Source organism: Sardina pilchardus, chromosome 22 (assembly GCF_963854185.1).
Source record: "Sardina pilchardus chromosome 22, fSarPil1.1, whole genome shotgun sequence".
NCBI classification, from domain to species: Eukaryota; Metazoa; Chordata; class Actinopteri; order Clupeiformes; family Clupeidae; genus Sardina; species Sardina pilchardus.
In genome coordinates this window covers 28,774,663-28,801,927 of record NC_085015.1, presented here as the reverse complement: position 1 = coordinate 28,801,927, position 27,265 = coordinate 28,774,663, and the positions used below count along the sequence as shown (strand labels likewise).

Here is a 27,265-nt window from a genome sequence, read left to right as displayed (position 1 = left end):
TGCCCCATATCACCATATCTTTTTTTACTTGCGGCCCAACTTCTATGTACATATCTTAAATCAAGCAATCTAGAGGGAATCACTATTGCTGATAGAACTATTATTATCAGTCAGTTGGCTGATGACACTACTTTGTTTCTGAAGGATAGCTCTCAAGTTCCTCTTGCAATTAGTATTATAGAATTGTTTTCTAGGGCTTCTGGTCTTCGTTTGAATCTAAATAAATGTGAACTATTAGCTATAAAAGATTGTGATGTGGATTTAGTAGCTAATATTCCAGTTAAAGAATCGGTTATGTATTTAGGTATAACTATAGACAAGAATGACACTCAGAGATGCTCAGTTAATTTTAGTCCTATTATTGAGAAAACAAAAAGAAAACTGAATCAATGGCTTTTAAGAGATCTTTCACTAAGAGGCAGGGTTTTGCTTTCAAAGGCTGAAGGGATATCTAGATTGACCTACACTGCACTTTCACTTAGTGTTGATACCCTTACCTGTAAAGCTATAGACAAACTTCTCTTTGACTTTGTTTGGAAAAACCGCACTCATTATGTAAGAAAATCTGTTATAATGAATGAGTACTGTAAAGGTGGCCTTAACTTTTTGGACTTCACAACTTTAAATTATACTTTTAAAATCAATTGGATTAGGCGATACCTCAGGCATCCAACCTCTCTGTGGAACTTCATTCCTCATTACATCTTTTCTTCATTAGGTGGTCTCAACTTTCTTTTGGTTTGCAACTATAATATAGACAAAATTCCCCTCAAACTTGCGTCTTTTCATAAACAGATGTTATTGGCCTGGTCGTTAATTTTCAAACATAATTTTAGTCCCCACAGGTTTTATATTTGGAATAATAAATATGTCTTATTCAAAAATAGATCAATTTTCTTTAAACAATGGTTTAATAATAATATTTTGTTGGTCAGTCAATTATTTAACCAAGACGGTCAACTTTATTCTTATTCTGAATTTCTTCAACGATATGGTATCCCTGTTACTCCTAGGGAGTTTTCTATTGTTTTTGATGCCATCCCCACAGGTGTAATTGCACTTTTTAGAGGGTTTAGGGCTGATTGTGATCTTCCTGTTTTATGTAATGTACTTGATACTGATGTAGGTAAAAGTTGCTTTTCTCCACACTGTAAGAATATTAACAAGATCATCCGTCAGCTTTTTCAACATGACATCATTAGTAAACCCTCTTCCCTTTCACACTGGTCTAGTTTTGTTGGAGATATATGTTGGGACAAGGTCTGGCTTCTGCCGCAGAAATTCTGTCTGACTAACAAGGTCAAAGAGATTTCTTTTAAAATGCTTCATAGGTTTTACCCAACGAACCACTATTTACAGAAGCTCAAAAAAGACATTGACGTTAATTGTACTTTTTGTGGGAATCAAAGGGAAACTCTTGTGCACTTATTTTGGTTATGCCCCCATACTAAATTACTTTGGAGTAAGCTGTCTAAATACTTAGTTGATTTTATTTACCCTGACTTCTCCTTGTGCTGGGAAAATGTCCTTTTTGGTTTCATTAATTTTGACAGAAATCTTTCCTCTCAGTTTTATTTAATCAACCTTATTTTAATTTTGACCAAATTTTACATTCATAAATCTAAATTCCAAAATAAAACACCAAACTTTGTAGAACTGTCAATTCACATAAAACAATATATTTCCACTATATCCTGTTGTAGTAACAAGAAGGCTGTTAGAACACACACATTATTTGTATTTTTCAAATGCTTTATGTAGATTGAGTTGTTTCTTCATTGTTTATTATTTTCTTTACTATTATTTATTTTTACATCCCCTGGCGTTTTTGATCTGTTTGTGTCGTATACAAATGACTGTATACTTGTTGTTTTGTGATCAATAAAAAAAAAAAACGTACGTGTGATGGATATCCATGTGCTGAAAGCACCGCCTCTGGCGGTCAGGAGAAACGAAATAGAACACACAGGCTGTGTTCGAACTGCGTGCTAAATACTAGTCACATACTGATAATGACGTGAAGTAGCAAATAGTATGCAGTGTTTGGAAAATGTAATATTACCAGTACACAAAAGTTTCCCGGATGTTATACTGATGGGATACTGCATCCCATAATGCATAGCGATTGTTTCCAGCTTCAGAAAATTTCAGTAACAATGGCGGACAGCGAAGGGACAAGTATGGCAAAACCGGCGGAGATGAAGAGCACAAATGTGAGTATTAGTTGGGTGTTTTGGTATGGAATGTTTCGTGGCTTCTGTTATTGTGGAAGTTTTATTACTGTAGAGCTGTATTTGTGTATGTGCAAGTGAATAAATAGCCCAACTTAACCAAAGCTAACGTAAACTAACTGGCGCTCAATGGAAATGAATGGTAGAAACCTGTTAGCTTGCTAAGTCGCTAAATAGCATGACGATTTTCTAGCCTCTAGGTAACGTCGTCATTCACATTAACAAGAGCAATGTTTATTTATAGCCTAGTTATCGTTATGGTTATCATTCTTGGTGTGAACGGCCCTTATCTCCTAAGTATTCTGTCAGTTATAACTGACAGAACTCTATTCGTACTTTTAAAAAATAAGTTTAATTTACAAAAGTGTAATGTGAAAATCTTTGATAGCTAAGTTGCTTTGGTATCTACTGAGAAATGAGCACCTGGTTCAAAACAGTTCCCAGTTTAAGCCTACTGCTCTTTGATAAGTGATATCATAGCCGGATTTGGGTATAACCAGAGAATGTCTAGGGCTCTGGTATAGCCTAATGATGGAAAATAAAATGGTAATGGCAGAAAATAATTTTCTCCTTACTAATATTTGATTTTAAATGAGTGTTTATAAGAAAGTGTCTAAGATGGTAAAAGATGTAACCTCTATCTCTAGGACTGGCACAACGTCATGCACAGTGGTCTTGGGAACATCGAAGGCTTCTGCAACAACCCTGTAGGAGGTGGCACTGGATAACCAATACTGAATGATGACAACCTCCAGTCTCTCCCCCAGCCTCCATCACAGTCCACTTCAAGTGTGTCCACAAGGGCATTGACAGAAGTCGTTCTTCAGATCCACATCTCCAAAGAGGAGACGGACAATAGATAGAATAGTGTTGCCATTCAGTTAGCAATATTGTCCCCTGGGGTCATTCTGAGAGAATGTGCACTTGTTGTTTTTCTTGATGTTAAAGTTCAGACATTTTAATCAATTGAAAGTATTTTGTTCAATGTTTAGTGTCATTTGTAAGGTAACTGTCATACAGTGGTCATTATGGGATTATCAATTGTCAGTGTAGCACAGTTACATTTACTTAATTTCACATTTCACTTAGTTGCAAACCCAAGTCTTGCCAATAATGACACCTTTTTGATCCATTAACCATGGTTGCATACGCCTTCATAAGAAAAGACAACTGTGGGCTACAATATTGTTAGTTTCTCTAGGCATATTGGTCTAATCACTCTGAATTCCTGCTGAAGAACGAGATTAAAGACCATCAGTATTGCAGACCTTCTTCTCCTTGCTTGTTTGTTGGCTCTCACCACAGAGAGGTAGCCTAAGACATATCAAAACGATAGGACACACAGAAGTGCTACTCTCTCCACTGATCAACACTAGAGAAACGTTTTATGAACATTGTTGGCACTCTGATGGCAGCACAACAATAATTTTATAACACTGCACTTACCTGATTTCACAGCTTGTGCATCCTCTTAGCCTAACTCTTATAACTTTTGTATCAATTCATTGTATTCTTTTCTGTTATTTAAATTCCATTATATCCTAATAAGCTTAGGTGATTTTATTTATCCATAAACATATTATATATGAAACATCACACAGAGATTCTTCATGGGTAGGCTATGCTTTCTCCAGATGTCCAGACTCCAGTGTAGCCCAAAAGCTGGCTGATTTGATAAGTAAACAGAACAATCCTCCTGCCATGTCAAGTTTATTTAGGCTATAGCCCATTTCATGCAACGTGCTTTACATAAACAAAAGCAAACTTGTGATGTTCTAAATTTCCAAGAACGCTAGAATTGAAATGCAATGATTAATGCATTTCAGCTTAACTCGTTTCCCACTGCAGTCTTATACAAATGAATGAGGTAGTTCGACTAATTGCCAATACGTTTTTCTTGCAAGTAGGTGGCGGTGCGTGCTTTAGGCTGTAGATGCATCACTGTATAAAATGCCTATCTGGACACAACTAGACTGGAGGAACATGCTCAGTACTCCACATTTAGATTCGCTTCGTTTAGCTACGAACACAAATCATTATAGCCTGAGCATGTGTCACTAACGGGATAAACGTGAAGAATTCCCCAAAATATCAGACGTAATTGCGCTCACTTTAAATTGATTAGTTTAGACAGTTTCTTCAAGTCTACCTCTAAATAGGCTACTCGGAACAGAACACATAGCCTAACTATAACATGGTATTGATTAAAATCTACGTTGAGCTCTCTAGAATGCATTGCGTTAAAATGACCAACGTCACCGTAAGCTTGCTCACTTGATTTTACTAATCCATCAGCTGTTTTCCACAGGTGCATCAGATACGCTAGCGATGGTAAAGGTCACAGACTAGTCGACCAAAAATGCTGACAAAGTTGGTATGGCTAAACGCTTTGTTGCGGTGCTGACTAAACTTATGAATAGAGTTCTGACAGTTATACAGAACACTAAGGAGAGGGTCGTTCACACCAAGAACGATAACTAATAATTAAGCGAACACTGGTAAATGTTAATAACGACGTTAACAAGAGCTAGACAAGCTTGATGCTTACGACTTAGCTTTCTAATATCATTCATTTCCATTGAACGCCAGCTAGTTCATGTTAACTTTGGATAAGCTGGGCTATTTCACTTGCACATGAACACAAGTAGCCTAGGCTACTCAAACTTCCACAATAACAGAAGCCACGAAACGTTCCATACCAAAACACCCAAACAATAATCACATTTGTATTCTTCGCCTCCGGTTTGCCATAGGCTTGTCCTTTCGCTGTCTGCCAGCGTTGTTGATTTTTTCTGAAACTGGAAATAATCGCTATGCATTATGGGATGCAGTATCTGAGTAGTGAGCATCATTGGTACACTGAGGATTTTGCCACCATTAGTACAACATCCTGGGAACTTTTGCATACTGGTAAAATCTAATTTTTCACACACTGCATACTGCTCGCTAGATTCACGTCAGTATCAGTATGCGAATAGTACTTACCACCCATTTCAAACAGTGATTTAGTACGCTGTGCTGCTGGTGACGGCTACTGCGTACTGGGGTGGGGGGCGTAGTGTGCAGTACACAGTGTATACTTGACCAGTATGCAGTATGTAGTACTTAGCACAAAATTTCGAACACAGCCATCAGTTTTTATCATTTTGCTTTGCTTTGTTTTTTTTTTCTGTGATGGTCGTTACAAGGAATGGGCAAGCAATGCAGGCACTGCAAAAACTGCAAACAGTCTGAGCTTCCATCGTGTGATAAGTACAAGAAAAAGGGGGACTGTTAATTATTCATTGTGCTGCAGCTGAGTGCAGCCACCTTTTAAAGCATGACTGTGGTAAGAAGAGCTGCTTTGCTTTCACTCTCACTCTTCAATGTGCAATCAATTTACTCCTATTGCTGGCTAAAATGGCATATTTCTTCTCAGGTCATGATGCTAAGGGTCATTCTGCCCATCTTTCAACCTGTCCTGCTCACTGTCTCTCTATTCACTACGCTCTCTTTTTTACTCTCCATTTTTGAGTGCTTTGCCTAAGGCCCCCATAAGGAGGATTTGACAGAAGTCTCCTTTCCCTTCATTGGTGTTTTGGCTCAGTAAATCAAAGATACATTTTCAAAATATCAGCACAAAAATTCTGACAGCAACAAATATGTTTTGCTAGAATCCGGTAACACCAGATTATGTCTAGAATATAACTGATACATGTATACCCAAACATGTAATATTCATAAATAGATATGCTAGAATATATATTCATACAGCAATATAGCACCCAGTAAACCTTTTCATGCTGTTATTCTATGGTCAGCAACAGATTACATAGTGTCAAATATGCAGCTTACATCACATATATGCGCTTTCCTTAACATTTCATCATGTGGTTTCCTTAAAACAGCTTGAACGGGATGCTGTACAGTAATTCCAACAACATGCTGAATCTATGGACTGTGCAGATCTAGTCTATAGTACTATGAGCCAGACTACTCCACAAAAATGTGAAAAAAGCTTTCCCAGCATAATATTGCTAAAGACATGAGTTAACATGCTAACAAGTGAAAATCTTGCATAGTGTTCCTTTAAAGCAACTCTATGTAATTTAAATGAAAGAGAACGTTATCTCTGTTATTGCCACTACACGCCTGAAACACCTGGCAATGCCCTACAGAACTTTGGTGTACCGTTCAGGATATGTGACCCTTTTCATCACTTTTGCACACACTCGATACCCCTTGAGAAACATTTTCTACAGCGCAAAAATGATGCCAAAGGGGTACCAGTATGTTGAAAGTTGACACCAAGGAGTATCAATTCTTACATTGTGTTGCTTAAATGTACTTTACTTAAAATCAGAAAGCACAAATGTGTATGTAATTATCACATACAGTACTATACATGTATCTAATATTACCGTACTTGTGTGACAATGTGCCACATTGGGACTATAGCCACTTTCGGTTCTTATGTGCTGCTTCATCCTCAATAGAATAATACAGTATATGTAACACCAATCAGAGTAGAAGCCGAGTGCAGAAAAGAATGAATTGTGGTTCTAGAATGCTCTACAGCGTGTAGCGGTGCCTTAGTATGTATTTGCTGTGTAAGATCAGCTCTCCTGCATAGTGGATCAGAGAAGTGTGATGAGTCTGCGCAGTAGGCAAGCGTCAGCAGTGGCTGTGTGGGTGGGTGAGAAAGTGCTTTAACCCTGAACTGCTAGCTCTATGAGTTTGTTATATAACCATGCAACATAGAGAGCTAGTGAGATCTACATGCCTCAGTTATTATGCATCAGGAAGGCATTCCCAGAAAAGAGAGATTCTCTCCTTCCCCATCAAGCTACAAGTACACACACACTCTCATTTCTACCCCCAGGCACATGCGCCCACTCTGCCACAGCTATACAAATTCCAACCACACAAATAAGATTTAGCAGTCCATGTGCAGACTGCAGAAGATAACATGCATGTGTATGAAGCAACAGCTTGACCGACCATCAGTTAGGAATATTTTCCTATAAAGTAATAACTGCTCATACCAAATGGTCTTAAATGTAATTTAAATACAATGTAAAGCAATGCAAAATGCACTGTATGTACAGTGGCACAATAATAGCCAACTGGTATAAAACATTTAAAAAAAAAAAAATATATATATATATATATATATATATATATATATATATATATATATATATATCTTATATTATATATAAGATATTCTCCAATGTCATCCCATAAAAGATGGAGAATAAAATGTTAGCACACCCACTGGTTTTCTACAGAGATCAAAAAGAGTGCTTTGCAAAAATCTGAGTTCATTAACCCTGTGGGGACTCTGGGAGATCGCCAACTTCATGGCAGTCTGCATTGTTTTCTTAAAATGTGTCATAGGCTATTAGAACTTCTAAAATGGAGTGACGTAGGAAGCAAGTTTTGTCATCGGTTGCCATGGTGCCATTGATGATGGCTTTTCTTAGACGTTGGGCATGCACTGAACTGTGTGAACAAACTTGGTGTTGACTGAACTAGCTCAGATGAGCAGCACTGGAATCTCATAAGTTTCCCATCTCATGTTAAGTCAGCCCAGAGATCAAGGTTAGCCTGAGTTTGTTAAACCTCCTTTCTGGAACATCTCCCAGATTAGGGGACTAAGAAGAACATAGCAGAAGTTTGACTTTGTGTTGAACTGAAAATATACTTTGAATCACTGACCTGCTGGATGGTCAAATCATGACCCATTTTTTATATCTTGGCAGAGGCAAACATATTTCAATTTAAAATCAGAGGATCAACAGCGTCACCGTACATATCCGTAGGCATAAGCATAGGTTCTTTTCACTATTACTATACAACAAAGAACACGATTCCAGGCAAAGTCCCAGTAGAACTTAGCAAACTCCAGCCATTCGCAATTAAATGGCAGGAGATATACTGTATGCCTTCCCAATGATTTATGTCTTTTGGAGACTTGGTGACCCCAAGATAGCTTTTCTTCTGTACACTACAAACCACTGACCACTGTTTTAGAATTAATCACTGTGCATAGAAATACAATTCCCTTTTTGAGTACCCACCAAAACAGGCCACAAGTAACATACTAAGGTTTAAGTTTTAGGTATAGTTACAGTAGGTACACAGTGCACACAGAGCCACACTGAGGTCACACACACACAGATGAACTACTACTAGCTCTAGCAGACCACAGGGAGAGAGACTCATGGCATTTCTTTGATCTAATAGGTAGTGCAATTTGCATGATATGTTAAATATCAGCTTGTGAAGCTACCAGAAACCATTTCACCATGACAATGCTGGTTAACATTTTAGACAGCTTAGGTCTTTACACAGATGGCAGTAAAGTCTGTTGGGTTTTATTGTGATTTTTCAACATATAAGGGGAGTGAAATAAGGTGGGTTCTATTTAGGTTTTGATTATACACTATATCTTTTTTTGCTAAAATGTAGCTCAGTTCTGGCATGAATGTTTGTAATGCTACAGTAATGTAGACAAAGTATCTCTACATTCCAATGTAAACCATTTTGAGGCAGCAGTGGCCTAAAGGTTAGAGACGTGGCTTATGACTGAAAGTTCGACATCCTGACTGAAAGTACAATATCCTGAAACTCTGAAAGTATGATACAATTTAAAAATGTTGATGGCGCTAATATAGTGAATGAAGAGTGCTTTCGTTTCCCGCAACATTTGCACCTGAAGTGCCCTTGAGCAAGGTACCTAACTCCCAACTGCTCCCCAGGCATGGCACTACTGCTGCCCACTGCTCCTGTTCCAAGTGTTTGTTCTCGCTGTTCCTAATTATAGAATAGGTCAAAATGTAGAGGATGGGTTAAATACAGAGGGTTTTTTTTTCATTGCCCACTGTTGTAGAGTAGAACATTCTTGAAATCAAAAAAGAAAAGTAAAGAGTATTTCAGGGAAATCCAGGATGAAGTAGCTTGCCAGCTGTATTGTCTGTTAAGTCCTGGAATATGTTTGTACACACTTTGGTGAACTGCTGTTTTCTAATTAAACCTGACTTGACTTGGAGTTGACTGACATATGATGTAATCTAGGACAATTGTGATGGTAATGCAACTAAAAAATGCTGCTTTCAAAAGAGTTAACCTATGTAAATGTGATTGTGATGTATGGACATAAAATCCAGGCAACGTCCTGATGCATAGGGCTAGTTATACAGAGGGAATAGCATACTCCTTATGACAAGCAACAAAACTAGGCTTCAAGCCAAAAACTAAGCTTGTGGCCATTGGAACACTGCTTGCTGCATAGGACTAGAATAAATTGAGAAATATAGGATACTGTACAAACAACTACAATAGTGGTTGCCGTGACACCTTAAAATACAAGTGAGGGGCACACCTGAGTAGCTGTAGTGGAATCAAAAATGATGTTATGATGCATCATGTACTGATGACTTACAGTTTCGGCCTATTGCATACATCGTTTTTGCAGAATTTGGCACATTACATCAAAACTCCACACATGCAAATAAGACAGCACTTGGAGATAAACAACTCACTTCTATGCTAAAATGAAAGACTGCATGAAATAACTTAAGTTCCTTCCAAAACTGTTATTCTTGCAACAAAATGATACACACATGCACAATTTGAATTACTCTTTCTAATCCGCCACAACACACTGACATGCTTTATACACGCATGTACAGTATGTTTGTGTGTGTGTGTGTGTCTGCAGCAATCAATACAGTGCTGTACTGTAAACCAAACAAAAATGAAACGAAAAAAAAAAATAACTCCAACACTCCAAACACAGAAATGTAATTGTAACAGATAGGGGTGGCAGGTCTATAGATCCTGCCTTCAATTGGGATCTGGCCACATAAAGTAACCTCATCATCTACAGTATATCAGGCAATATCCTCGCGGGCTATGAAATGGAGAAGATATCACTTAATGTTTCATATACACCCTTGACCTGACCCCACATTAATGTCTGTGCATACCCCTTCCATTGCTTGCAGAAGATGCAGGCATTTGTATGTGGCTAGTGGCCACATACATAGCAACCCTGCCCACAACATTTGAGGTCGGGCAGTTCAGTCTGACATTGCTCCGTTGTGGCGCAACTATGCTCGACCAGAGCTTTTCGGACCAATCAAATTGTCAGAGCAGGCTTTATATGATGATGGACAGATGAGCAATAGTGCCACCGTGGCTACAAAGCATATGATTTCCATGAAAACTGAGGTTTTATCACTGATTATCACACAATTAGTTCTGAAAACTTAGGCCAAAGTGGATATGTGGGAAAACTCCGGTTTCACTTTCATCAGCGTGTTTGTGTGACATGTTGTTCCCTCGTTTGTTTAAAATCTCTGATTGACCTATTTGCTCATTGGGTTTGCAACACCCTTCCCAAGCTGCTCATAGCATGTTTGTAGCATCGGTGTGAACGGAATTATTATAAAAACGAAGGAGGGGAAATCCAAATAGCCTACCCTGCTGCATATTTTGTTGTCTTAGATTTCACTTTCGGGTGTTGTTTAACATATTGACAACGCAATAACTTTCAAAAAAGACCAGAAGCCATAAGCTATTATAAGCTACAGTATTTTATTGATCTGATTGGTTATGCAGAGAATCTCAACTCCGCTTTCAATTCCAACTGCAGAACAATTATTTCCTTTCATTTCCTACAATGAGGAACCACTTCAATAATTTCCTACAATGAGGAACCATTTCAATATTTAAAAAAAAAAAATTGAATCCATTTAAAGGAGGAGATTTAAGGACTTTGTGGTACATAAATTCAAAGTGAATTAGTTCACTTGTCAGAAAATGGTTTAGATTTAGATTATTTCACTCTTTGTCCTTCTCCTCTCCAAGGCCTACATCCCTTGTGGTAACTGAGGTGAGCAAAAAGACCATCTAATTACCATCTAGAAGATTAGGTGAGACGAAAGGGAACCCAGAGTGCAGCCTTCCTCTCAGTAATGGTACTCTCCCACACCTCCACTCAATGCGTTGACAGAGGCGCTTCTCATGGCGCTTCTCATTCACTTTACAGTACATGGGCTAACGTCATCTGTTGCCCAAGTGTATATGGAGGGAAAGTCATCTCATTGCCCCCTATTGGTTGCATTCCTAAACTTTAGCAAAGATAATGGGATTCTCCATAACTCGTTTTTTTAAGAAAAATTATATTTCAGTCCACATCAGAAATTTAGTGGAATGGCTTCCATATGGTATGCATTGAGGTCACCTCTATTGCTACCGGTGTTCATACTTAATTTTTAGGACCAGTATGATTTGTTAAAAGATTTTGACAATATGGTGATGAATTGAATGCCCATGCGTTAAATCACTTGACGGTCGGGCGGAGCCTAGATATTAGACGTGGTGCAACAAGGTTGTTAGATGAGGAAAAAGTCAAACAGGAATGTCTGCGTTTGTAGTTTCTATGTTGCTCTTTGCACAAGAGTACACCCACAGAACAAGAGCAAGTAGCCTCACAGGCTGTTTTTCTCGCCAACACTGTGCTACAGTATAATAAAAGACTGAAAAGCCTATGACCACAAAAAAGGCCCATTTGAGATGGTCGTGTTTGGATATGTATGTCATTTGCTTGGCTCTTTAAATTATACTAGACTTGGACTTGATGCTTGGATTGTGTAAAAATGTTTCAAAAGATACTGTACATTCTATAAGAGCCGATATCGTAACCCCAAAACACGTGTGAAATGTTGTCTGAGCCCACTATTAAAACGTCAGCAAGTTAACTACCCTCCACTGGCAGCTAATGGACTCTATCCAGTAGTGATGCAATAATGTGCCGATAACATTTTTCAGGTCCAACTGCTCCCAGGGCCACTTGTTTTTGGAGGTGATGGTGACACAGGTTGTCAAAACCCGCTGGCTCCGCTCGTAAATGTTCTTGGACAAGAAAGCTGTTGGGGCCCCATGACGTCAGACTTAAACAACAACTGTACACGTCAAGAAAACCCACCAGCAAGCATTAATGCAACGCAAGCATCTGAATGGGCCATAAGGATTGTGAGGTACAACACCAGGGTAACTGAGATTAATGTTTGCTATGATTAAGATAACAACATTCGTATCAAAGCAGTAGCAGACACAATGTAGACTACAGTCAAGTGCTGCTCTGATCACCTTTGCGTCTAATATTTACTGTTCTAAAACCAGTTAATCAGTTAATTGACACCCACTGAATAGCACATGATGTAAACATCCTCAGAAACAGTAAACCATGCCTAAGCCATCACTTAAGATAACAAAAATCCTACCTTTGAATTTAGAGAATGGCATCACAATGGAAAGGATAAACAAAGAGAAATTATGCTTTAATGCCAACAGATTTCAACTAACCATTATACACACTACATTCTTACTCGTCTCACTCGTCTTAAAGCAGCATTTTGGAGTTCTTGTCTAAGACTAGCAATCTAGATAGACAAGCACATAAAAGGTAATCAAAGACATAACCTAACTTAATAAATACAGACTCACTCAAGTACATGTTGCACCCTACTGTACGTGCACGCATATCAGTGTCATACTACATCACAGTGTAGCCACCTGCTAAGGGCTTGTACTAGTTTTCTTACAGTGAGCAACCCACAATGGTTCTCCTGTTGTATGGCTGTTTTTGACTCTTTCCCACTCAGTTGCAGCATATAGGCCAGTGGTGGGTGTTTGGTGTGGCGTGGGAAATAAACCACTTTATACAATGTGTACTCCGCCAACTCACACACCAAAGTGCTCTAGAGAGGCTGTTTAGCAACGCACTAAACACCCAGCCCACATTCTATCCACTTCACTACAAAGACATAGGTGAAATATTATAGAAGCTCTAGGCCTATCCAGAGATCTATCAGCAGTTACTGGACTATTGGTCATCAGTGAGACAATGCTGCTGAGATCAGGTTACATGCCTGTGAACGCCTTCTCACATGGCTGTATTTGTTGATGGCAAACTGTTTATGGATTCAGCCTTGTAAATTACAATGTTTATCATGTTCTTCACAGGTAATATTGACATCTATGCAAACAATTCTTTTATTTTGTAATATTATCCAAAAATTAAACATGGTTGCTGTTCAGTCAAATATGATGCCATCACTGCTGCATTACTCACTGGTACTCCACTTCAGAGACTGAGCAAGGTGATACAACCAGAGGGCTGCAAACACATTACACCATACTGAACATACTGTAGGCAACAATGGGACCAAGCAACAAACCATGCAAATTCTTATTATGTTTTTGCTGGTGTTGTAGAGGACTCTGGTATTTAGTTACCCTTTTCTGCCTATTCCAACATATGTTATAATGTGATGTTCTATAGCGGTAATGTGAACTACTGCTATTGAAATAAAACATCTTTAGCACACTTCTTCAGCTATTGCAGTAAACTCCTGACTCCCCAACCATGATGGCTACAGTTGAGGCCAAAATTATTGCCCCCCCTTGTGAAATCAGACATAATCCTTTGTTTATTTATGAAAATGACCATTTCCAAAAATGTGCATAGTTTGATTACAAAAGAGCAAAGACAGAATGGCCAAGTTTGATGATCATTTTTTTACACATGCTCTGATTTGTGACAAGAAAAGGGAAAATTGACGTGCTCAAAATTATTAGCCCCCAGACCATTAATAGTCAATAGAGTAGCCTTTCTTCGCTTCAACTGGCAACGACTTCTTTGGATAGTCTTTTACTAGGTTGGCACATATCTCTTTAGACAGTCTTTAGCTCCAGCTCAAACTAATCTTGCATGGACTCTTGCTTTAAGCACATGCCACAGATTCTCAATGGGGTTGGGGTCTGGTCACTGTGCAGGCCACTCCAGGACCTTGATTTTGGTATCTTTTAAGACGTTTTGGACCACTTTTCACATATGCTTTGGGTCATTATCATGCTGAAAGACCTGGTGGCAACCTAAGCCTAGACGAAGAGCAGACGTCTTTATGTTATCCCTCAACATGTCAACATAATCTTTCTTTTTCATGATCCCATGCACCCAAACAAGGCTCCCTGTGCCTGAGACAGCAAAACAGCCTCATAACATGATGCTCCCACCACCATGCTTCACTGTAGGAACTGTATTTTTATGGTTGTAGGCCTTACCCTTTTTTTCACCAAATATAGGCAACATCATGTGGCCAAACAGCTCCAGTTCAATCTCATCAGACCAAAGGACAGTTTTTCAACACTCATTTTTAGCTTTTAAATGTGCATGGGCAAAGTTCAGTCTGAAGTGCCCCTTTTTTTTCCTCGGCCGATGACCTTGGAGGCCTCCACGATAAAAAAGCCCTCGCTACTGTCTTCCTCAAGACTTCAACTCCAGAGGTCTCAAGGTCAGCAACTACCATTTTGGCGGGTGTGCAGGGATGCTTGCTAACATCCCTGATGATTTTTCTCTCTAGAGATTGAGACATTAGCATTTTCATCCACACTTGTTATTTGTTATGCACAAACTTGGAACTCTTTGTACTTTGTAATGATGCCTTACACAGCTATTCTAGAGACTGTGAAGCATCTAGAATTGTGACCTTCCACAGAGAAATCAGTCACATTGTCCAAATTTTCAAAATCATAGTTATTACGTTTTCAGGAAGGGGCATAATCAACCTTCAAAACGATACCTATATCTAATGAATTGAACGTCATATTACTGAAATAAACATTCAAAGGAGTTGAGTTCATCCTGTCATGCTAAGAGAAAAACAGAGAAATCTGCTGCTGAAGTTAACTCACGAACGCTTTGTAAGGTCGCCGCTATTTTAAGATTTACGGTACTTACTTGTACCAACGACACAGCACGCGGATGGCTTGGTGGTTGTCAATGAGTGCATTTACCGTAAATATTGGAATAGAGCGGCAAAAACGAGACGCCTCTAACTTCCTGCTGGAATTGAATTTCTCACCTCAAGAAACTCACGTTTTTAGACTAGAAAAGGTACGTTTTTCGGCGAAATGTATTCACGGCCGTACAGTGTAGACCTCCCACTGTTTCAAAACACACACAAAAAAATCCACGATTTTAGCACAAGTGACATAAATGGTCATTTTTCTCAGAAACGCCTGTTGCAACAAGCGACTGGTTTTGCCGTGGAGAGTCACAATTACAGTATAGCCTTCCCCCATGGTATAGGCCTCCATGATTTTCTTTCTGAGGTCCAGACTGGTTTCTTTCATTTTCAGCATGCCTGTGAAGGCAGTCCCCTCTCAGACAGGTGTTCAAGTGCCTGTAGGACTGCTCCTTGGAGTCTTTCGGTAAACAATCACTGCTGATTGGATGTTCAGGTGTTGTCTGGGCACTAACTAACTGCAAAGGTGCGGCTTGAAAGGTGACAGGCTGGTCGTGTGTTTAAAAGCAAACCACTTTTCACATAATTTGAGATTAAGCACTCCTAACAATAATATTAACACTCAAAAATGCACCAGATACTACATAATATCACTGGCGAATGTTCCAAAATTTCAGGGGGGCTAATAATTTTGGCCTCAACTGGATGCTATTCTCCAATCTATTCCAAATCATCCACCATACACCACAGACATGTTAATAATGTTAAAACATGATGTTTACTGGAGGCAGTCTTGAGGCACTCGGATCGACGTACAGTATCAAGCAAGAAAATGAAGTGCAGTTCGTCATATCAGCATTATTCCATTTGTATATTATTATTGAAAATGTTGCTGTATTGTGGCATGGTGAAATAACAGAAAAATTACAAATACGAAATATTGCCCACTAGTACATAGGGTGTCTGAAAGGCCTTGTGACTCACTGCTGTCTATTAAATTAATTATACAATACATTTGCATTAAAAATGACATAGTAAATGAATAATAAATCAATAAATCTAAAGATTATTATATGGCTGTTCACAAGGCTAGTAGAAAGCTCCATTGACTTGAACGAGATTTCCCAATGTTCTATGGTAAAATTAATATGCAATTACAGCTGCAAAAATATAATTACCGTTGTCAATGGCAACGGGTTTTGTGCTTCTGAGTTACGTCTTTCATATCACTCTGCAAGGAGTCCAGTCACTTCTTGCAATGGAACTTCATTCAAACGTGAAAACAGGCGGTTGATCAACTCTGTTCTAAAGAATGTTTGATTCAAGTTCAGCGTGCGTTGCGAACTATTTGTTTATCAGCAGCAAAAGCCACGACGAAACTGTAACAAATAAATGTACACACATAAATGACACACATATTGTGGAGTTTTTTTTCCGTTTTAGCAAGTAGCTGTGCAATAAGTGGGAGAATGTATGGAATGGCAGTCATTATCGATAATAAATGTGGCAAACAAACCCGTTCATCCACTCAAGTCTTCTTCTGTTCACTTCTGAGAATAATTACAGGCAGAATTCAAGGACTATAGCCTACTGTATGTATGGGTTCCTCCTGGCACACTTCAATCATTGATCTATTGATCTCCTTCCTCATGCTATTCACATTTTATCATGGCATTATTCCGAAAACCTTTTTCACCATATGAAAATAAAAGTAATATTACTGGTATGTCATTGTTTAAGATGATCCAAACAACATCAAGGCAAATGGGAGCTAAAGGGGAGTCCAACTAATTATAAGAATGTAGGCCAACAATGGTTTCGGCCAGGCTGTGTAAATATGACCTGAGGTTTTGACCGAGGGGTGAAAACTTACTTGAAAACGTGTTCACAAAAGATTTCAAATCCACAAAAGAATCTCAAATCAGCAATCTCCATGAACACAAACACAGGAGAAGAAATTACTGCAGTAGATCCTTCATGCTACAGTATGTCGAGCAGAATGCAACTTTTTTGGTCATCATTGTTTTTGGATAGGCCTACTGTATAAAACTGGTTACAAATTACTGTGTACTTGTAATGGGACATTACGGTCTTAATTCTTTTTTTACTTTCATTAACAATCTTCTCAAACCAGGCACAAGGCCTAGTTCATTGGATAAATTAATCAGATATGTGACCTTTCTAAATTCTTTCAACATTTGTACAATTTGTACCCTGGTACAAGACCAGATCAGTAAAAGGTTAACATATATTTGCTCATCATTTATTCAATCCAAACCCAAAGGTCAATTTCAAAGCATGTTGCTCTTCAAAGTGTTACACATGCAGAGTTCAGTGTCTATCCACTGAATCCCCTTACAGACAAACACTGAAATCTGGACATGATCTAGAAGATTGTAGAGGGTGGGCTGTATGTATAAACACAATTGTCAGTATTACACTGTATTTGACCTAGACATCACCCGGGCCTTACCCTACCTACCCCCAGCCCTCCAGATGTCACACGGGTGAACGTATGTCTGAACACAAAAGGGTAAGACATGGGTAAATTCACGCCTTTGTCATGCGAAACAGTGGTGTCCACTTGGGTTAACTGTAGCTAAACTGTTCTCCCTGTGTGTCTCCTCACCATCCTCTAGCTGGTCCAGGTGTCAAACATCCAATTTAAGACCCTTTAGCGCAGTTATGCATACATCCAATACGTGAACACGTAACACAATTTAAATGCAAGCCGAGATAGCAACCATCACATCGCAAAGTAACAGTGGGCAATGGCCAGATGGCCTTGACGGCCTTAATCAGACAGACTTTTGGTTACCACTTAAATGAGAACAATAACTTAGGAGAAAGAAAAGACGGTCTTAAAAGGGCAACTTTCAATCTCCAGGATATTCTTGTGAGTGCATCTTTGGGCAAGTGGGGCCAACGTGGAAGCACAGTGCACACTGCACAGTGGAGCTTTTTTCATATCAGCGATTTGGTCTTGCCTTGTCATTGATTATCATTATTGAATCTATATTGTGCACCACACCCTGACAGTAGCCTATAGTATAGTGTGTCAGCCTCCTAACCTAATCCACCTGGACTATTCACTCTATGAACAAAACCCACCCAGGCCATGTCCGTGCGTGAGGGTCATCTTTGAACACTTCATGTATTTTCTGAGGAAACTATACTCCTTTGGAGTGAGCAGGAAGATTCTCAATATTTTTTACACCTCCTTTATTGAAAGTATACTGAATTTTTCATCAATATGCTGGTTTCACTCTCTATCCATCAAAAACAAGAAACACCTCCAGAGCATTGTGCACACATGCTCTAAAATCATTGGCCACCCTCTTCAGTCTCTGACATCACTGCATGACAAGGCAACACTAAGAAAAGCCAACTCCATCTTGGAAGACTCTACTCATGTCTTGCACAGAGTTTTTGAATGGCTGCCCTCTGGCAGGCGTCTGCGCTGTCCTCTTGCTAGGACCAACAGGAGGAAAGCTACTTTTACTTTTGAGGCTATTCGCCTTTTGAACTTAAATATGGGAATCTAACTATGCTCAATCAATAACAAGCTGACCATCATATTTTGGTCACAATTACTTATTCAAAAGGTGTATTAACATTTTCACTACTCTTAAATCACCCTGCATCCTTACAGACTGCTCTATGCGTCAATGTGAGATTGAATGGAAACAAGCTGACCATTAAAAAATGACCATTTAACTACAGTATGTTGACATCAAATCACTAAAGTGATGTTGATGAATAAAGGGATAATGTATAGAACTCTGGGGAGGCTTCCGCTTCGGGGCTTCCGCTAACAAAATAGATAGTTTGCATACTTGACAGTTTCAAGTGTTGCATGGTAAAGTCTTACTAGCTGACTAGCTTAAATGACATTCCATTCCAAGCGAACAGACTTGTTGGGGACTGATATATTTAAGAAGAAGCACGACAAAGCCATTGACAGCGGCCATTACTTTTTTCACAAGTCCTCTAGTCAAAAATAATGATCCCATTCAAGTCAATGGAGCGTTCTACTTGTATTGTGAAGAGCCGTATAATAAGTCATTAAACTATGTTGACATCAAATCATTTGAGTAAGGTTGATAAGTCACACTGGCTGCTGCTGATGGCCAATCTGTTGAGTGAGCCAAATGGAACGGTAGCCAAGTGTTGCCAAGTACTGTAAGCAAACCAAATCTCCACATTCTAGCTCAACGGACAACTCAAGAACACCTTAATTTTTGGAGTGACTCTGTGTAAACCTTCGTCGAGGCCGAAAACGGCATTTTTTTGAGTAATTGAGTAAGACCGGAATATGCATTTACTGTATAAAGAAATATAGCAATAGTCTCAGGGTAAGATCACTACATCAAAGAAAATTACTACTTTGAGCCTGTTACAAGACTCAGAATGTCATTACAGGTCCCTACCAATAAACCAAAGTAAGTTTGAATTTGTAAGTGTACAGACAGGATATAAAAAGGACTGTTTGTGCACTGTTTTGGCGATTTCATTGTGCAAGGAGTTGCATTTTGACGTACACAAACATGGATAAGTGCTTTCCCTGATCGAGAAACATCCTGTCCATGTGTATCAGAATACTCCACATTGTGATTTGATCACTGATTACTCCAAGTATGACCTTATTCCGGTAAAAGTAATCTGTAAATGCTGTTTAGGCTACGTAGCCATGCTAATCTCTTAATTGGATTAGTATTAGAGAAAAGTTGTCTGTAAATGTTATATTTTTATTATCATTACATTGTAGAATTTCTTTTGAATTTATATGACATTCTTAGGCTGCAAGTAGCCCTTACGAGCCCTAGTACTGCAGTGATAATTAACTATAGAAGACTATCAATCTCAGTATCAATCTCAGAAAGCAAGAAAAAATACATTCAGGAATAGAAATATTCCCTTTCCCCACCAATTCTGAAAGAAATCAACATGTGCTCCAGAATAAACCCTTCAGTATTGACAGAACAGGCTGGATTGTGTGTGACAGACCCCTGATTTTGGTCTGGGCTAATTCAATATGGCATTGGCTACTTACTCATTTTCAATATCCTGATTGTATGCTAGTATTCGTCAATAATTTAGTCTTGGATTATGCACTATGCAACAGATATTATATTCTAATGCAAAAAAACATAAATAATGCAGAATATAAAACCAGCAATTGCATAATGTTATCCTTGTATTCAAGATGAAGCAAAACATTCCTTAAAATAACAACTTCACACCACCACCAATTGCACATGCCTAAGTCACCCTCATAGATCTGTGGTAATGATGTAACAGGGCACTGCAGCGAGATTGAGAGTGAGGAAGAAAGAGAGCAACGTGGGCTTACAACAGTGATGGATCAAAGTCACGCTGCAGTGCTAGAGCTCTTTCTTATGGTAGTCCCCGTTTTAGTTATTAACTAGACTAAATCAGACAGTAGGTGTGCAGTAGGTTCAGTAAGGTCCTCACTGTCTCCATCAACTGAAACTGGACTGCCCGAGGGCCAAACAGTGGAAACGAATAGGAATATAACAGCTCTGCTAGATGGGCTTCTTTTAACTGAAATAACATACTCCAAGTCAAAACTTCCATATAGCCTAATGCAGGCTAAGAGGGCACCCACTTCATTATGACCCATCATCATGTTCCCTAATGTTAGCCTATAGGCTGTCTGACAGAACTCGCGTTGTCAAGTTTATTGATTAAACATGGACCAGCAAGGGGCGCATTTGCTTATTAGGCCCAAATGAAGGTTTGCACAAAAATGCAGTGACTGTTGGCTACACTCAGGATAGGCTACGTTCACCAAACAGTTCGGAACCAGTTGGTTCATCTCAAATCTGTTAGACGACATAGTCTACACACGAATTTCATCCATTTCTTGAAAAACTATAAATTGCCTTGAATATAGACAAATAACATTGTGGTCATTCTGATTGACAGCAACAGTTTATTTTCACGCGAGCAGAACATGGGTGCAGCACATGAAGCTAATGCCAATGACTAATTAAGTTGTCATAGGCTCGAAATCTCGTGAATGTATTGGATCGCATGTAAATCTCATCCCCCTCCCAATACCTTGCTGAGAAGGAGACGTAGGGAGTTATCGATTTACATTGGAATTCTGCATTAGCACTAATGGTGCAAAATCGGCGGAGGGAGGGGTGCAGTTATGAAATAGCACTGCAATTTAAACCACTATTAGCCTACCGGAGCTGCTGCTCGAACTTTCTACAATTGTTTGGGAACAATCAGTGTTTAAAAACGACATATGAATATTTAAAAGAAGGGTAAACAGACAACATAGGCTATACCAAACAAACAAACACGCACGCACAAATTGCCTACACACACACGCGCGCGCATCAATACCATAACAGACTGCGGTTGCGGGAACTGCGGCGGTAGAACGTCAGTTAACAAAACCACTAATTAGGCCTATTCCATCACTTTGGTAGCTATTCATTAGACTGCAACCAGAGGAATCGTATTCTGAATGAGTTCGCTTGCAATCTAAGCTTAAATCAGACACAGACACGGATTCAGTGTGCTATGCTGGTCAACAGGGGTAAATCTGCAGTAGCCTGCTGCTCAGGATTTTAGGAGCGACGCAATGCAAACAGATGAAGCGGTCTAAAACCGGACAGCAATTTCACCAGTGCAGATGACTTAAACCTAGTGCATCTTATCTAAGTGCACTCTGCTGTATCTTATCGAGGTTAGAGAGTGTGGTTAAACAGCAAGCCAGACATCATCTGCCATGATATTATCTTTCAGTCAACAACACACAGCAGCTGCGAAAAAATCTGTCTCATATGACCGCAGTGTAAATACAAAAAGGACACGCAATGATTCGTTTTCAGTGGCGGTTAAAATGACTCGCGGCATACAATAACTTAGAAGATGGCTAATAGGCAGGTGACGAAAAAAGACAGCGGCAACTCCCTTGCCTAGACAATTCGCAACGCGTGATGCTGCAGATTGCGGCTGCAAACACTTTTCACATATCAATTAATTTGGCTATCGCCGGTAGGCTACTTACGGTTCGCAAAAACTGAATTTCATCTTCGCCTTCTCCTCCTTCTGCCATGGTTACCCACAGACAGTAGATCACACCCGAATGGAGTCGAATCTGAGGTGGCAGGCAAAACGTTATAGTAATGTAGGCAACGTCTCCCGTCGCCCGCTTATTGGGTGGACAGAATGATCAAAGGGAGGAGTTGTGCAGGTGTATGTGGGTAGCCTAGCCCACTGTAACCCAAACGTGCAACTCCCTCTTCTGGAAAAAAGCTGAAATAGCCTAAAGCTTGTCGCAACACCTGAAGTAGGCCTAGGCTAGACTAGCCCAAGTTGAATCTAAACTCGCCCCAAAACGTAGAACTCGTCTTCTGGGTGAAAGGCTGAACTCAATGTTTGCGACATATTATACAGTCTGTCTTAGCGATAAAAAAGCACAAATGTAGAAGCAGCACATTCTATCTAAAACATTAAGCAGAGGCATGCAATTACCCTATAGTTGATTGATTAAAATAAAAACTGTGAAACAGTGATTCACTTTGTGTCCAAGCTAAGTGCAAGTAAATTATGCCAAACGGCGTAAATCTAAATAAGTTTATAGAAAAGAAGACAGTTATGCATACTTCCAGGGAATGTTCTCTTGATTAGTCAGGAACAGGATTGTGAAACCCCAGTTTTGATGATGATGTGTGACATTTTCACATTTTTAAAGGCAATTAAGATTCCTCTCACCCTATCTGCTTCTGAAGCACTGTAAATAAAGTACCATGGACAGCAACTTACAGAAAGGCAGACAACACGTAACACAAGATGAACACAACTAGGCCTAGCCTAATTTTGGATTTGGAGAAACACTGAAACAGTTTTTTTAACTCAATTTAACATTAATCCCATAATAATGCTAAGGCATTATGGTAGTTAAACTAAATGTTTTACAGCAGATTTGCCTTCATTAGTTGTTCTTGGGGATTGCACCGGTATTGTCTTAGTAAAGCAGAGCTAAAAGGCCTAGTTTGTAAGTGATAGGCTTACTTGTTGTTATAGTGCTTCTTTTGCAGCTGAAAAGAAGCACTATAGCTGAATTTAAGGCGATTTGCATGATGAGCACCTCAATATCCATACAGAACACCTGAAAAAAATGCAGTGACTGTTGGCTACACTCAGGATACGCTCACCAAACATTTCGGAAACCAGTTGGTTCATCTCAAATGTGTTAGACGACATAGTCTACACACAAATTTCATCAATTTGTTGAAAAACTATGAATTGCCTTGAATATAGAAATAACATTGTGGTCATTCTGATTGACAGCAACAGTTTATTTTCACGCGAGCAGAACATGGGTGCAGCACATGAAGCTAATGCCAATGACTAATTAAGTTGTCATCTCCTACGGCAACTTTTACGTATGTAAATCAATGTGTGCATGTGTGCACTTGCTTTTTTGTATGTGTGCTTCTCTGTCTGAGTTTTGCTTTTGAGTGTGTGGTAGGGGTAATGGTGTGTGTGTGTGTGTGTCTGCTTGCTTGCCTGCATTTGTGTGTGTGCTTCATGAGTCTGTGTGCGAGTAAGCTCACTTGTGAGTGTATGTGTGTGTAATTGTGTGTGTGTGTGTGTGTGTGGAGGGGGGGGGGGGGTTGTGTGTGTGCATATACATGTGGGTATTTGTGCATGCGCATGCATGCCTGTCTATTGTGTGTGTGTGTGTGTGTGCGTTTATGTGTGTGTGTGTGCCTGCATGTGTGTGCGTAGTGTACAGTCACTAAATGTATTGTACACATATATATCAATTTATTCTATGGTCCCCCATAAACCAAATGACTCAAAACTTGGCATACATTCAGAGGGTGGCACAATGATCCCATAATGATGAAATTTCGTGCAGTTTTGAACTGGTCAACCGAAGATACCAGTGATTACAATGCCTCATTTTTGCCTTTACATTTTTGACTAGTTGGCGCTATACATTAAATGAGTGATTATGGGATGTACTGACAGGGCCCCTGGACGCCAACATAAATAAAATATTTGGTCATCCCAGGCCCTTCAGTTCTCGAGATATTCACAGAAAACTGTGTCTGGCCATCTACAGGCCAGTTAGTGTACAGTCACTAAATGTAAGAAGAGAGAGCACATCACCCCTGTGTTAGTTGAATTGCTCTGGATTCCTATTTCCTAAAGAACTGATTTGAAGGTTATGTTTATTACTTAGAAAGCTCTGAATGGCACGGCACCTTCAAGTATCTCTGAGCTTTTAATATCTTATCAGCCACAAACTAAACTTATTTTTTTTTTTTGGCCTTTTTGCCTTTTTTAATGTTATAGTACAGTGAAGAGTAGACAGGAAACAAGTGGGAGAGAGAGATGGGGTGGGATCGGGACATGACCGCAGGCCGGATTCGAACCTGGGTCCCCGTGGGCACTCGGACCCGTATATGGTACGAGCGCTGTAGCCTGCTGCGCCACAGCACCCCCCTAAACTAAACTTATTTTTTAATGCTAATATTTCAATTATACCCACAATGCTCCACAGCCAAAGTGGAAAAGCTGCTTTCATCCATTACGTCACAAAGCTATGGAACACCCTGACCTGCCTCTGTACATCAAGCAGGCAAATTCAGTGAATATCTTCAAGAAAGAACTGAAAGCATACCTGTATAAGAGAGCCCTTAGTTAACTCCTCTTATTTTGCAGACTACTTTCCCAGATTATTCCACACTCAACTGCTGCCATTAGAGCTGCAGCCGGCCAGAAGCAGACGGGCTCCCCCTGTTAAATCAGGTTCTGCTCAAGGTTTTTTCCTGGAATAAACATAAGGCTGCTGGTCTTTCTGGTTGTTGTGATCCTTAAACGTCTGTATATAAAGTCATATAATCAGAACACATACTAAGAGCATGCTAAGGCTAACCGCTTAGAGTCCAGCATTTGTAAGCATTTGTTAGCAAAGCCTATATATATATATACACACACACACACACACACACACACACACACACACACACACTATATTGCCAAAAGTATTCGCTCACCTGCCTTGACTCACATATTAACTTCGGTCACATCCCATCCTTAATCCTTAGGGTTTATTCTGACGTCGGTCCATCCTTTGCAGCTATGACAGCTTCAACTCTTCTGGGAAGACTTTCCACAAGGTTTAGGAGTGTGTTAATGGGATTTCTTTGACCATTCTTTCAGAAGTGCATTTGTGAGGTCACACACTGAGGAGGTCAATGTGGAGGTGGTGAACACATACAAGTACCTGGGCGTACATCTGGACGATAAACTGGACTGGTCAGTCAACACTGAAGCAATATACAAGAAAGGGCAGAGCAGGCTGTACTTCCTGAGGAGGCTGCGGTCCTTCAATGTCTGCAGCAAGCTCCTCTGGATGTTTTACCAGTCTGTTGTTGCCAGTGTCCTCTTCTATGCTGTGGCATGCTGGAGAGGAAGCACTAGGAAGAGGGATGCTGGGCGACTAGACAGGCTGGTAAGGAAGGCTGGCTCTGTTGTGGGAGCTGATCTGGAGTGCATCACTTCAGTATCAGACAAAAGGACCCTGAACAAGCTACACAGCATCCTGGACAATGACTGTCATCCACTCTACAGCACTATCATACAGCAGAAGAGCTTGATCAGCTGGAGACTACGCTCCATGACATGCACAACAGACAGACTGAGGAAGTCATTTGTACCCAGGGCCATACAACTGTACAATGCTTCACTGAAGGGAAAAGGAGAGTTGGACTTCTATGCATAGTATATCTGCACCTCCACCCTCTTATACACTTACATGGCATGGCTTACATGTCTACACTCTTTTTGTCCATTTATTTGACCAATGACTAATGTCTGCACCCATATCTAACTATCCTTGCACTGCTGCTATAACTCTTATATTATTACTATGTTAGGTTTATTTTAATTGTCCATATATTTATACTAGTACTGTTATTATTATTACTATGCTTACATTTTGTACTGTACAGTACATATTTATTGCTGGTCACTAGAATGTAATCTTGCACTGTTGCACTGTTGGATTTACTATGCTTACATTTAGTACTGTACATATTTATTGCTGGACACTAGAATTTAATCTTGCACTGTTACACTGTTGGACTTATTTGCACTACCAACTTGACACACACCTCATACTGGATCACAGTACCAATCCTCAGTACATTCATGCACATCTTATCCATAGTATTTTACTGCTCCTTTAGTCATGTTGATTTGCTTTGTATTTTCCTGTTTACATTGTATTGTATGTTGTGTGTGGTGTCTTAAGCTGCTGGGACCTTGAATTTTCCCTTGGGGATCAATAAAGTATCTATCTATCTATCTATCTATCTCTGTTGGATGAGGTGATTGGCTCTCAGGATCCGCTCTAATTCATCCCAAAGGTGTTTTATTAGGTTGAGGTCAGGACTCTGTCCAGGCCAGTCAAGTTCATCCACATCAAACACTGTCATCTATCGCTTTGTGCAATGGTGCACAGTCAGGTTGGAATAGGAAGGGGCCATCCCCGAGCTGGGCTTGGTCCCTTAGTTCCAGCGAAAGGAACTCTGAATGCTTCAGCATTAACCAAGAGATTTTGGACATTCCATGCTCCCAACTTTGTGGGAAGTTTGGGGATGACCACTTCCTGTGGCAATCATCCATATAGAAACTATTAGACATTGTTGGAGCCTTTTAAATACACATACTGCCATTAAGACATTTCCCATATTAGAAATGCATGCATCTGGCAGCTAAATGCACTGGGACATATACTGTATATATCGGGGTTATCACAGTGCCTAATGTAGGAAATGTGCTTTCTCCCCTCACTGGTCCTTCATGCAGTGTTTTTGCATTTCTCTGTCTGCAGATGAGGTGAAGTCACCAGTACAGTATATCTGAAGTAGCTGATTCTTCACTAAAATGTTTTGGTAGTGGGTTAAGTGGTGATGGTCACTGACAGGGCTGTACACTGCGAGCAGGTCGTCGCATTTGCGCGTAAATATATATTAGTGCGAATATAAAATTTAAAATGCTCGCACACGTGCGAGTACTGATTTCAACCCTTTCATTCGCATTTTGCTCCTAAAATGAATCCACACCAAGTGGATGAAAGTATAGTACAATTTTCGCGCATCTAATTTCAGAGTTGACAACCCTTACGCACCTGGCTAGACACTCATGCTTTCAGCATCAACTTCGCAAGTGTCA

At 39.7% G+C, this 27,265-nt stretch overlaps 1 protein-coding gene across 1 annotated transcript in view; it reads right to left on the bottom strand.

The window, feature by feature from the left end:
* Positions 1-22,157, bottom strand: part of ryr2a (ryanodine receptor 2a (cardiac)) — a 119,172-nt gene extending 97,015 nt beyond the window's left edge. Inside the window, exon 1 of the mRNA XM_062525565.1 lies at positions 22,080-22,157. Within this exon, the coding sequence (XP_062381549.1) occupies positions 22,080-22,127 (48 nt within the window). The 5' untranslated portion in view covers positions 22,128-22,157. The remainder of the gene's footprint in view (positions 1-22,079) is intronic.
* Between the last annotated feature and the right edge of the window lie 5,108 nt (positions 22,158-27,265).